Below are 12434 nucleotides of genomic sequence, written 5' to 3' on the forward strand. Positions count from 1 at the left end.
TACTGGCCACAAAGCCCAAGTTACCAAGATCTTTCTCGACACCAAGCCTGGCCCCCAAGAGAGACACCATTTCTCCAGCTCCACACCATTCAGAAAGATGAGCATATGTCTCCTCCTGCATTCACCCGGGCTCCAGCCCACAGTGCTGAAAAGGCTGAGCTCACAGCAAAGCCCCTCTGCAGGAAGTGCGGAGAAGCCCTGGAAACAGAGCCCCCAGAGCCTGACACACAAGGCTGGGACACCAGCTACTCCAAAAGCCTGGCAAAGGTGGATTTTCATTTCCTGGAAAAGTGGACCATTTGCCAAGGGTAGCAGGGAGCTCCAAGACACCTCATGCATCACACCAGGGACCCTTCCGCACTCACCTTCAGTTTCTTACAAGCCAAGGCTGCCGCTTTATTCTCTGCCTCTGCTTTGCGACGCCCCTTGGCCACGAAGGTCATGGGACAGGGCCAGAGCAGGGTGAGGGTGGACAGCTTGGTCTTGGTGCCCACGGTGTGGAACTGCATGAGGTTCTACACAAAGGGCGAGAGGGGGTTACAAGGCGGCAGGGAACGAGAACTTCTAAGTGTTCTCTGAATGCTGAGGAACCCAGATACGGATTTAACCCCGATCTGAGCAGGTACCAAACATCAGCCTCAAAAGAAGTGCCACTGAACAGGCAGAAGACAGCCCCGTGGGGCCGCAGTTCCAGGATCTCGCTCAGCATGGTTTACAGGAGGAGACGGCATCTGGGCAACGCCACTGCCTGCCCTCCTAGCCCACTGCCCTCTCAGCACTGTCAAGGCACACAGGTGTGATGGCAGCTGTGGGTGGAAGCTGCCAACACAAGCTAAGAGCCAAGCACGTCCTGGGGGAACAAAAAGGCCTTGCGCCTGGAGAGAAGCTCTGAGTAACCAAAGCCCCTCAGCCTGGCAGTGAAGAGGAAAACCTCAGCAAGTCAGCCACCCGCTCCCAAGCCTCCATCGGTGCCCGCACCCCTTGAACAGACCTGGGGTCTCCACTCCTACAGTCCCCAGCCCCATCCCGGGCTCAAGTGTCCTGACTTCCGTCCTGCCTCCGAGGACCTCAAGCTTCCCCAGCTGGCGCAGGCTGGGCTAAGGGAACGGGCGTCTAAGGCCTCCCACAGACCTAAGTCTCCCTCCCAACCTGATCTTGGGCAAACCCAGACTTGAGCAAGCCGGCTCCCCACTCACACACGCTTTCAGGAGACCCAGCTCACCTTGGCTGTGGAGGAGGATGTTGCTATCTGAATCACCTTGGCCAGAAGGTTCTTGGGAAGTGGAAACTGGGTCAGAGCCCTAATAGCACTGTCGTCATCTGTCATTTCAAAGGAACCCCCCCTGAGAGGACCAAAGGTTTAGGTGAAAAAGCGCTCTCTTCCCAAGCCAGTTTCACCTGCTCTGAAACCCAGGGGCTCGGACACAGCATCACTGCAGCGGGCAGCCAGGAGGTGGGGGCATCTCCACTCGGCCTGTGGTCCTCTCACAGACACACAGCACACAGGGCGTGCCCTCAATTCCTCCAGACACACAGGAGAGCGAGAGCAGGGGGCAGGCAGAGCAGCTGCCGGGGCTCTGAAGGGCTCCAGTGTGAGCTGGAGGGAAGGCCTACGCTGCTGTCTTGCAAGAGCCCAGCCAGGGCACACAGCCACAGCTGGCGGTCCCCAAAGAGGCAGACATACCGAGAATGGAGACACTGACTGAGGCGCAGGGCAGGGGTCTCCCATCTCAGAGAAGGCTCCAGGGAATATGCCCCCACCCACGTCAAGGCGCAGCCCGTTTCCCCGGCCTCCCTTGCCCCTGGCTGTACCTGGAATCCCTGAGTGGGGCGTGGGAGTCCTGCTGGGTCATAGACAGAAATTCAGTGACATCGATGGTCCCTTCTTCTAGTTCTTCCTCCTCATCCTCCTCTTCCTCCCGACCCAAGGAGCGGGACAGGCCCGCAGGTCCCCCTGGCCGGATGCTCTCAGGATTCAGCTGCCGCCAGGAAGTGGGTGGCATGGTGGGTTCTGGGCGCCACCAGCTGTCAGCCGGAGAGCCAAAGCGATCGGCTAGCACGCGGTATTTGGCTGCATCAAACAGCTCGTTCCGGGGACCCAGCAGACCCCAGCCCTAGGGGAAAAAGGGGGGCGCTGTGAGGGCCCTTAGCACCTTACACCACAGGCTGTTCGGAACCTGCCCAGTCACCCCGCAGGGCCCTTGGGTGTGAAACCATGCTTTTTCACCAGTCTGCTCACCTCAGGCCTGGCCCAGAACTGGGCCCAGAGAGCACTTAACCTGTCTAGCATCAACGGATGAAAATGACAGGGTACATTCTTACATCTGGTAGACAAAAGACCAAGAAACTGAAGAAAAATCCCCATTAAAAACCCCATGGGGCAACAGGAAGCAGATGCATCCACAAAGTGATCTAGAAAGCTCCAGTGAGTGGCGTGGCTAGGAAATACGCCGCCTACGTCGTGAAACAGATACACCTCTGAAACAAGAATCCCGCACTGGGAACCTGTTCTAGAATTAACACCGAATGTTTTTAAAGCCACTTATAGAAAAATATTTTAAAACATTCTCTTCTAGAGAAAATTAAATAAGACACCTGCCAAGTCTCTAACGTGGACAAAGCAACACGCCTGGCACTCTGAGCACCAAGCGAGGGACACCCGGTCCCTACCCTCAAGCAGCTCTGCGTCAAGAGAAGCGCAGAAAACCAGAGTCTGAGGAACAAAGCAGTAAGCAAGAGGCTAGAGCACGAGGTTAAAAAGCTCAAGTTGCGAGTGGCAAAGACAAGAGAGGTGAGCCGCAGGTGAGTAAAGAGGCTTCAGACGTGATGTGGACGGCGGGCGCCAGGATCCAGGCGCCGCTCCACAGGGTGGCTTCAGCCCCGCCTGACTCCCAACAGGCTGAGGAGTGACCACCCTTCTGAAAACTCTCCCCTCAGGTTTCTGAAAGAACCAGCTGTAACTTAAAATGGCATCAGGTAAAGCCTACTCACAACAGCAACAGTGACCATGTATACATATGTTTTTAAAAAGGTATAGAACTTGGTAAAAGGACACAAATGGAGGGCGTTCCTGTGATGAAACGTTTTTTCCCAAGGAGAGCAAAGCCGCCTAAAGTAAGCCATGTAACGTAACTCCAATTAAAGCGTGGACGGACTCTTTGGGCCCTTGACCAAACTGTCAGATCTCTACGGAGGAACACACGAGGATTCTAGTGAGATGCTGTGACAGAAGACGGGAAAAGGGCACGCCACGCACACCCGCACGGAGGAAAGCCACAAGCCGCTCGGGGCAGGGGGCATGGATGCCTGGCCCCGCCTCAGCTTTCGCGCTTCTGCCTCACTGTTTACACAGACTGTCTGATTATACGGAAAACACACGCAACACCCTCTCCCTTGGCCTTCCCCAGGACGACAGCACGCTCTTCCTCCCTGCCTCCCACTCACTCCCAGCCTGCTCCCTCCACGGCCTGCCTCCCTCCCAGGGGCTCCTTCTGTGCGCTCGCACTTCCCCACCCCCCTCTCTTCCTCCTGCCTCCATCGGACCCTCCACTGTGCTCTGCAGCTCTGTAACACCCCAGAGAAAAGCTCCTGTGCTGCTGCGACCTGCATCCGCGCCTGTTCGGGGTCCCCGTCTCTGGGCTTGCCTGACCCTGCCGCCGCTGCTGGGGACTATTCCTAAAGGCAGGCTCAGTGTGTCATTCCAGCACCCACAGATCAGTCAAGACTCCTACTGGAGACACCTAGGAAGTGTGTTGAGGACGTGGAGACACTGGAACACCAGTGCCCTGCTGGGGGAGGCACAGTACTGCCATCACTATGGAAACACTATGGCAGTTCCTCAAAGAATTAAGAATTACCATATCATCTAGCAATTCCAATTCTGGGGGTTAAGAGCAGAGTCTTGAAGGGGTATTTGTACACCTAAGTTCACTGCGGCATTATTCACGCTGGCCAAAAGGTGGACCCCAGAGTCCATCAACGGATGAACGCATACACAAAACGGATATATACATACAATAGAACATAGCAGCCTTTAAAAACACAGAAATTCCGACCCTTGCTACAACATGGATGAAACTTGAGGACATTAAGTGAAATAAGGCAGTTACAAATTTCACTTATATGAGTAGTAGTCAAATTCACAGAAACAGAAAGAACTGGGTTGGCCAAAAAGTTTGTTCAGGTTTTCCCATCAGCTGCTGCAGTGGCTGCCAGGGGCTGGGGAAGGGACTAGGATGAACAGTTGTTTATTGGGTGCAGAGATTCAGTTTTGCAAGCGGATGAAGTTCTAGAGACTGGTTCGTCAACAACGTGGCTGTGCTTAGTATTACTGAACCGTACACTTAAAAGTGGTTGAGAGAGTAAACTTTTTACCCACAAGTAAACATACAAACAAACAAGACTACGACCACAGACAGAGGAGAGAGAACAGGCTGGGGAGGAATGTGAGCACAGCTTGCTGCGCATGGTCTCGGTTTAAAGTGCCTTTCACATTCAGGTAGAAAAGCACCTCTGCCCCTCGGCACTACTGACATTTGAGCTTAATTGCTCAGTCGTATCTGACGCTTTGGGACGCCATGGAGTGAAGCCTACAAGGCTCCTCTGTCCATGGGGATTCTCCAGGCAAGAATACTGGAGTGGGTTGCCATGCCCTCCTCCAGGGGATCTTCCCAACCCAGAGACTGAACTCAGGTCTCCCACATTGCAGGCAGATTCTTTGCAGGCAGGTAGCTCATCTGAGCTACCAGGGAAGCCCAGTGACATTTGGGGCTAGGTAATTCCTTGTTGTAGCGGGCTGTCCTGTGTGTTACAGGACATCTAGAAGTATCCCTGGCCTTTTACCAGCAGCATTCCTCTTTTTGTGGCCGCCAAACATGTCTCTAGACCTTATGAAGTGTCCCCTAGGGGGCAAAATCCCCTCTAACTGAGAATCCCTGAGGTAGAGGCACTCAATAAGGGATGGCAACTTCCAAGACATTAAACAAAGAAAGGATGGTTGAACTTCTGAGAGAGATAGGATCCACTGGGGGAAGGAGTACAGAAAAGGAGACATTTACAGAGAGTGGGAGACGAAGAGGAGCTTGAAATGAGCCAGAGCAAAGGAGAGCAGGCACACCCATCAGCTGAGAAAGATGCCCCACGGGGCCGAAGCCACAGGACATTCAAGCAGAGCGAGGCCTGGGGAGAGGCTCGGTGCTGGCGAAGCTGCCCCAGTCAGCCGACAATCACCATCAAACACCACATGGATGTGAAGGGAACCAGGACCATAGCAAGGGCTGCAGCGCTCGAGTGGAGCAGACCACAAGCATGGAGAGCTGTGTGCGGGGAAGCAGGGCTGGGGGAAGCGATCGGAACACTGAAGACTTTTTTTTTTGGCTAAGCCTCCCTACTGCTTGCAGGATCCCAGTTCCCCAACCAGGGATCGAACCTGTGCCTCGGCAGTGAAAGCGCAGTGTCCTAACCACTGGACCGCCAGGGAATTACCCAACACTGAAGTTTTGATGCCTACAGAAAAGAATCAGATGAGGAAGGATTGGAAAATGAAATAAAAGGGTAAAAGATGGGATGGAGAAGATGCAGAGAGGGGAGAGAGAAAAGAGAAGGGCTGTATGGAGACCCAGGATAGGAAGAGGGACTTTCCTCCTCAGATCCAGGAAGGAAGCAGGACAATGAACTCTGCAGACTGTGAGCGGGACAGAAGCTGAAGGAATACAGCTTTGTCCCTGGCAGACCAAAGACCAGGGAATGTGAGGAAGATCCAAGGATGGCACAGCCATGAAGGGAGTCAGTTAGCGAGGGAAAGAAAGACTGGGAGCAACTGTGAAGATGTAGTAACTGCTGCCTGACCAAAAACTCAAAGCAACCCATGTCCAATCAGTGGGAAGTGATAGAGAAATGACTATTATTCTTTCATTGTAAGCAAGAGGACTATGCGGCCACAAGGAAAAACCTATATGAAATAACAGGGAGAGAACAGAAGCCAAGATAGAAGTCTGTTTGTACAGAGGGAGTGCTCTCCACAAAGAGGTTCTTCGCCGTGGTTTCTGAAACCACAGAAAGTAAGTAACTACAGTGGCAAGAAAGTAATATCCATCTGTTCCCTCAACGGCTGAAGCAAAAAGGAACCACACGATGAAAAGGGCTCAGGAGGTTGAGCAGTTGAACACTCTGCCATCCTAAACCCAGGAGCATTTGGCCCCAGGAAGACCATTACTGCGAGAAGCTCCCAGGAGGAAGGTCTGCGTGGTTTTCATGAGGGGAGGGTCACCTTGAACAGCTGGCAGGCCGCAGCTGCAGCCTGCCTCTCGGCGTCGATCTTCTTGCTGCCATAGCCTTCTACCTCAACGCTCTTGGGCCACTTTATGTGGAGGGTGACTTTCTGAGAAAAAGAAGAGAGAAATCAGAACCCTTGCCTCTCTGGTCTACAAAGGTATTACAAATCACATGGAGAATCCACAGGAAAGCTGCAGACCTCATAGCAGCAGGGCTGGGTGCAAGACAGAACCCCGACCCCATCATTAGCTCCCTGGAAGGCTCGAGGACCCCCCCTTCCCCCCTCAAGCCACTGTCCCACCTCAAGTTGCTTTGCTTCTTCAAAGTGCCATGTTCCAGTCAGAGGGCAAGGTGGGACCCACCCTTATTCTTAAAAATCTTCGTTCAGAATGGTTTGCCTGCATGCTTCCTGGTCCCAGGACCTACAAGACTCTGGGAGCAGGAATCATTATCAACTCTAACCTCTACAGTTCCAGGAAGTTGAAGAGGGACCAATGCCAGGGCCCACTACAGTGGCCTGTCTCACACAAGACGAGAGAGTGTCTCGCTTCACTTGCCCGTGTTTCCTTTCCCTAAACCAGACTCTGCTCCAGACCTAGCTTCGTTCTGAGATTCACTGCTGACCATTCGCAATTCAAAAAACCTACACTGTGGCCTCCCTGACGAGAAACCTGGGGGAGAAAAGGGCAGCTGGTTTCCTTCCTGAGACTCAGACCAACGTGTTTCCCTGCCACCATACCTTTTTCTTCGGTCCATTTGTATGCACGTAGACCAATTTGTCTTTTGCGTGTGAGATGCCAAGGGCTCTTCCAATCACACTGTTGAGAAGATTTTTGGGCTGTGGAAACTCTTTTAATAGGTCCCTAGAAGCTAAGAAAACAAGGACAAAAGCATTATAGTTGTGTTGCTTTAAAAACTCTGTGGGGTGTGTTTCAGGGCAACCCTGGGCTGGATACTGAGGATGTTGGCTCGCAACCCCAAACCACCCAGGAGCATCTTAAAAAGGACGGGCAAAAGGCTTCAGGGTTTACAGAGGACAGTGGACCTAGACCCACTGGACAATCATCTCCTTGTTAAAGACAAGGGTCAATCCCCCAAACACCAGAGGGGAACCAGCCAGCATCCTCTTCCTCACCCAAGCTCCTAACTTCATACATTAGCTATAGAAGCCTACATGGCAGCAACCCCCCATAATCTGATGTCTGAAAGAAAGCACTGAACAGAAAAACAAACAAACAAACCAATCACACACACATACATACACACGCACACACACTGGAGATCAAGACAATGCAAGGCCCCTAAAACAACAGATACACAAAAGGGAGGAATGCCTGCAGAGTCTGAACACCAAGCCGCAGTTCTCAATCACACCTCAGCGCCCTGGAAAAGGCCTCCCCTTTCATCCAGATTATGTGTAGGGACATTGATTAGAGACCTCCAGAGCTGAGCCACAGGCATGAGCTGGTCCTCCCAGGAGTTCACCGCAGTGAACCAAGTGGAGGCAGGATGCATCAAACATCATGAGCGATACCTTACATTTGTTTACTTGCACTCTGGATCAATTCCAGAGCACAAATGGGTGAGATGTCCACCTAGAGGCAGCTTGTGCCAAACACAGGACTTAGAGAGACCATGAAGAATCCTGTTGAGTGGCTGAAAACAGAAGGAAGAGGCCCAAAGCACCAGAGTGGACCTTCAAGAGATGCAGGGTCAAAGGAGATGGAAAGCTTTTTCATTCTCCACCCACAGTCTCTGGCCTATAATTCAGCTCCAAAAAATATTTTTTATAGTGCCTGTGTGTGTGTGTGTGTGTACCGATGCGCATCAATCATAAGTCACATGGGGAACGTCTTCACAGCCCTGCACACTGATCCCCACAGGACACTTGAGAGTGGCTGTGGTGTTGGGGAAGTCTCTGTGTCCTGAAAACGTTCTTCCACAAGCTCTGCTGTAACTCTGCTGCCTGGGTTCAAACTGTTTCCCTGGAGCAGACTCCCCTGTCAACTGGCCAAGAGGGAAGATTCTGCCTGGCCCTATCTCCTTCTGAAGGATAACTCTTAAAGCTACTGAGAATCAAGTAGCCAAGAAACAGTATGTAAGCAGACTCAAAGGGCTTCCATCTCACAGCAGGGCCTAACTTTAAGTAGCCCACTAGACACACATATAATATAGATGTGCAGTGGTACCCACTCTAACTCTATAAAGAGGCAGAGGCCAGCACACTCTCTGTCCATCCTTGATCGGCAGGGGTGCTCTAACTAGTTTCATTTCCTGCCCTATTCAGAAGGCAAGCGCTGGGATCAACTTTGAGCAATCATTCTGTCTCTATTTCAGATCTTAAAGTCCCAGATGTATACTGAGCTTTCCCTTTTCTTACAACGGGAAGGATGTGCTTACCCGTGATGCTCTAACCCTAGACCACCGACCTGGCAGGACCTGGACGTTTACCTGTTTTCCCCAGCTCCCTCGTGGTACGCACCTCTCACCTACTGTTGCCAGGTGCAGGCGCTCCAGTCCCAGACCTCTGCGCTTGGGGTCCATTTGGACCTGAACCACACTGAGTTTTACAACAGTTGGGCTGCGGCCCGCCACTGAATGGCTGTCTCAGCCATACCGAAGAGGGCCCGACCCCGGCCCGCGCCCCTAGCTCTGCCATCCCCAGGAATCAAGGGCGTCGCAGCCTGGCTGCCCCCGCCACTGCCCTCACCGTTCACCACGCTTCCATCGCCTTCCCCAGGCTCGCCGGGGGCCGCCTCGGCCTCGGCGGCCTCCTGGGTCCGGTCGGGGCGGGAGCAGCCTGTCGAGAGGCCACGCGGGCCTCCCTGTCGCCCGATGGCGCGGGGACCCAATGGCCGCAGGCGCGGAGAGACGCCGGCGGCCAGCGCCATGAGTCTCCTGGCGGTAGCCATCTCGCTCCCGCCCGCCCCCGCGACTCCGGAGCCGGGCAGGGACCGGGCAGAAGGGCAGGAACGGGAGGTTCGGGCCCGCGCGCCCCCTGCCGGACGGGAGGACCCGGGACCGAGCCGACATCACACTCCAGTTGACCGGTGGGCTGACTGGATCTGTCTGGGATTCTGCCGAAATCACACCCCTTGTAAATCCAAACCCACAGACTTGTCATTTGAAGGCCAGAAGAAGAGAGTGGGGTTGTCCGGGAAACACTACAGGCCTTAGCTCAATGTCCACCCAAAGAAAAGAAGTAGAAGTTCCCTCTGGGTCCTACCCAGTGCTGGTAGATCGCTTCTACGTGCCCTGGCAAATTGGCTTGCACTCCAGCAGGCGGACTGTAAGATAGTGATTACTGCTAAGCTGGGGCACATCCACCTCATTTAATGGCTTACAACTAGTGAAGAATCTGGAAGCAGGACATGGAAGACCTCTTGAATATTAGCAAACCAGAATGAATCTCCAGAACAGGAGTCAAAGGTGAAAAACACCCTGCGCCCAAGAACTGAGCTGATGCAGCAGTGAAAAGTCTGAAGCTGCTGCTGTTCTGCACGTGTGTGAAAGCCAGATGGGATTCTGCCTCCAAACCGTCCCCCCAGGGTTCTAGCCAGGCTCATGCCTCTTCTGCCTCTTCCCGCACTGAGGAGCATCAGACTGAATCTGCATGTTGGGGCAGTGACAGCAAGGGCCTAAGGGTCTCGGTCCCTTGGAAGGAGGCCTTTGTAAGAGGTTAGCAGTGCAGCTGGAGGAAGCTGTGGTGGGGGTGGGAGTTGTTTGTTGTTTGTTTTATAATTCTAGATAAGATTCCCAGGATCCCCTCAAGAGCTTGTTGAAATGTTACTGAGAGCCACCCTCCACAGTTTCTTGGTCATTAGCTCTGGAGCGGGGTCCAAGACCTGCATTTTTAACGAGTTTCCAGATAATACTGAGGTTGCCGGTCTGGGGTCACACTCAGAACCGCTGGCCTATGACAAGAACATGGGATTTAAGTCCTAACACCTGGGCTCAGTTCCAAGTCTACCACTTGCCAGCTGTGAACCTTGGGCCATTTTATCACTGGGGAAAATGAGGACAAACCTGCTCTACTCACTTGGTGTGGCTGTGGTTAAGATAAAATGGGGATGTTTGGAACAGGGATTTGCAGAGTGCTCTGACAGAGACGCCTCTGCCCTCTGAGGTCTGAGACGATGGGAGACAGGGCCCTCGGAAGCAGATCCAGGGCAGAATGGGGCAGCTATAACTCTTGTTCCTCCCTCCCCTCCTCAGTGTTTAACCATAAAAGCAGGAAAAACGGAAGGTGGCCCTGGCACCGATGGTTGACCTCATAAAGGGACATCACCATCTGTGTCAAACCCCTCTACCCCCACCCACGGCCTGTCGTTATGATCCATCTAGGAACGGCAAGACCCTTGGAGCAGAAAATGATGCTACCAGAGCTTTGAACGTGGCCAAGTGGCACTTTAATTTGCCAAAAGCTAAGGCATCCACCCAGCTTCAGTAGTAGTTTTCAAGGATTGTTAGCAGCCCAAATTCCCTCAAAAGAATCCAGAAGCTTAGTAAGTCAGGGAGTGGCAGCAGCAGCTGAGGCCAAAGTTTGAAAACTATGGTATTTGAAAGCTGAAGGAGGCAACAGCTTAGACGTCACCTGGAAAGTAGGGCCTGGGCCCATCCTGTGTTTTAGGAAACCCTCAGAATAGCACTCTGCTCTGACAGTCACTTAAGCTAAGGTTGAAATGCTATGATTTCATGGATTAGCTTCCAAAGGGCACAAAGTGGAAAGGAAGATCAGCCATGAGCTTGTTCATTGTTCAAGCCAGGTACACAGGGATTCATCATACTGTTTTATCTATTTTACAAAACATATCTCAAACAAATGTGGGAGATTTCATGTAAAAGAAAAAAAAAAAAAGGTCAGGTGATGGATGCCAACCAACTAGCTCCTTCTCTGGTAAGCTCTCTGCCCTCTTTTCCTATTTCATTTTCTCCATCTGGGTTCTAATAGCTAGTGTCACCTTGAGGAAATATTTCACCTCCACAAACCTCACTGCTTTTTCCAAAATGAAGGCAACTCTTAGACCAGGTCTTGAAACCCCTCTGGTTCTGTGATCTCTTCATTAGTCTAGAGGAGGGGTGGCCAAACTGTAATCTGCAGACCAAACCTACCCACCGCCTGTTGTTATAAATGAAGCTTTATTAGAACATAGCTCACTCGTTCCTGTAGTATCTATTAGTGCTTTCGTGATATCATGGCAGAGTTAAGTAGCTGCACGAGAGACCATATGGTCTGCAAAGACTGGAACGTGTACTCTCTGACTTAAAGAAAGTTTGCCAACTCCTGCTTTAGAGGACCTTGAAGAAAATTAAAGGGGGTTCAGGCATGCCCCTGTTCCTTTCCACCAACATTAAGCCTTCTCTTCTACTGTCCATTCATTGGGGAGAAAAAGTTGACTCCTCTGCCTGTGGAAAAGGAGGGAAGTTCTGAAAAACGGAAGGGTTTATTGGCTCAGAGAGCTCTCCATCACTTCTGGATCAAGCACAACATCGGGTACTCAAAGTGCTAAACAGTGACATCTAGCAGCATGCACTTAAGGTTAAAAATCTGCTGAATATGCAGGAGGGGGATTTGAGGATTCTAAACTTTGGTGGCCCCAGGAAAATGCAACAGGAGGAAGCCGAAGACAGTCTACTTCGGGCAGACCAGAAAACTTCTGGAGGGAAAGCAGAGGGGCCACTGATATCCGTAAAAACCAGGGTCAACGTTCTGTCCACCTAGTCAGAGTTTGATATTTTATGGACACTCAAATGGCAAGAAATTGGCAACAAGAAAGGTAATGGGACCTACAGGGGCTGGGGGACCACCCTGACCACCTTACCCATTCTCACAGGTTTCCCAGCAATGTATGTAAAGCCACAAGGTCCCCTGAGGCAAACCACCACTCCAAGAGGTGACACGTCTACACCAGGGAATGGACGGACCAGTACCGTGGTCTCCGGGATCCTGCCAGAAGGTGAGTTATTCCATGTCACTTTCCAGCGCTCTACATCTCAGATCTGTGTGGTGGGAAAGATTCCCAGGGGAGGGGACGGGGCAAGGTTCTTAATTTATTCACCCTTGACTTTGGAACAAGGCCTTGGTAAGAGGTTGGTGGTCGAGTCAGGGGTAGATTGGGAAAGGAGGTGATATTTTTTTTCCAATTTCAAATCTGACTCGG

General features: G+C 52.2%; 1 protein-coding gene across 6 annotated transcripts in view; it reads right to left on the reverse strand.

Moving 5' to 3' along the window:
- DHX30 (DExH-box helicase 30) overlaps nucleotides 1-12434 on the reverse strand; it is a 28277-nt gene that overhangs the window by 5708 nt on the left and 10135 nt on the right. For 3 of the 6 annotated variants that reach the window (XM_061397649.1, XM_061397650.1, XM_061397647.1), the window contains 5 exons: nucleotides 7013-7143; nucleotides 6269-6379; nucleotides 1813-2114; nucleotides 1223-1343; nucleotides 366-515 (listed from right to left, as the gene is read on the reverse strand). In XM_061397649.1, coding sequence (XP_061253633.1) covers nucleotides 366-515; nucleotides 1223-1343; nucleotides 1813-2114; nucleotides 6269-6379; nucleotides 7013-7143 — 815 coding nt within the window. Of the gene's footprint in view, nucleotides 1-365; nucleotides 516-1222; nucleotides 1344-1812; nucleotides 2115-6268; nucleotides 6380-7012; nucleotides 7144-8755; nucleotides 8918-8983; nucleotides 9208-12095; nucleotides 12221-12434 lie in introns of those variants that run through there. The other 3 variants (XM_061397646.1, XM_061397648.1, XM_061397651.1) reach the window with 3 other exon arrangements.

The sequence above is a fragment of the Bos javanicus genome, chromosome 22 (assembly GCF_032452875.1).
Source record: "Bos javanicus breed banteng chromosome 22, ARS-OSU_banteng_1.0, whole genome shotgun sequence".
Lineage (NCBI taxonomy): Eukaryota > Metazoa > Chordata > Mammalia > Artiodactyla > Bovidae > Bos > Bos javanicus.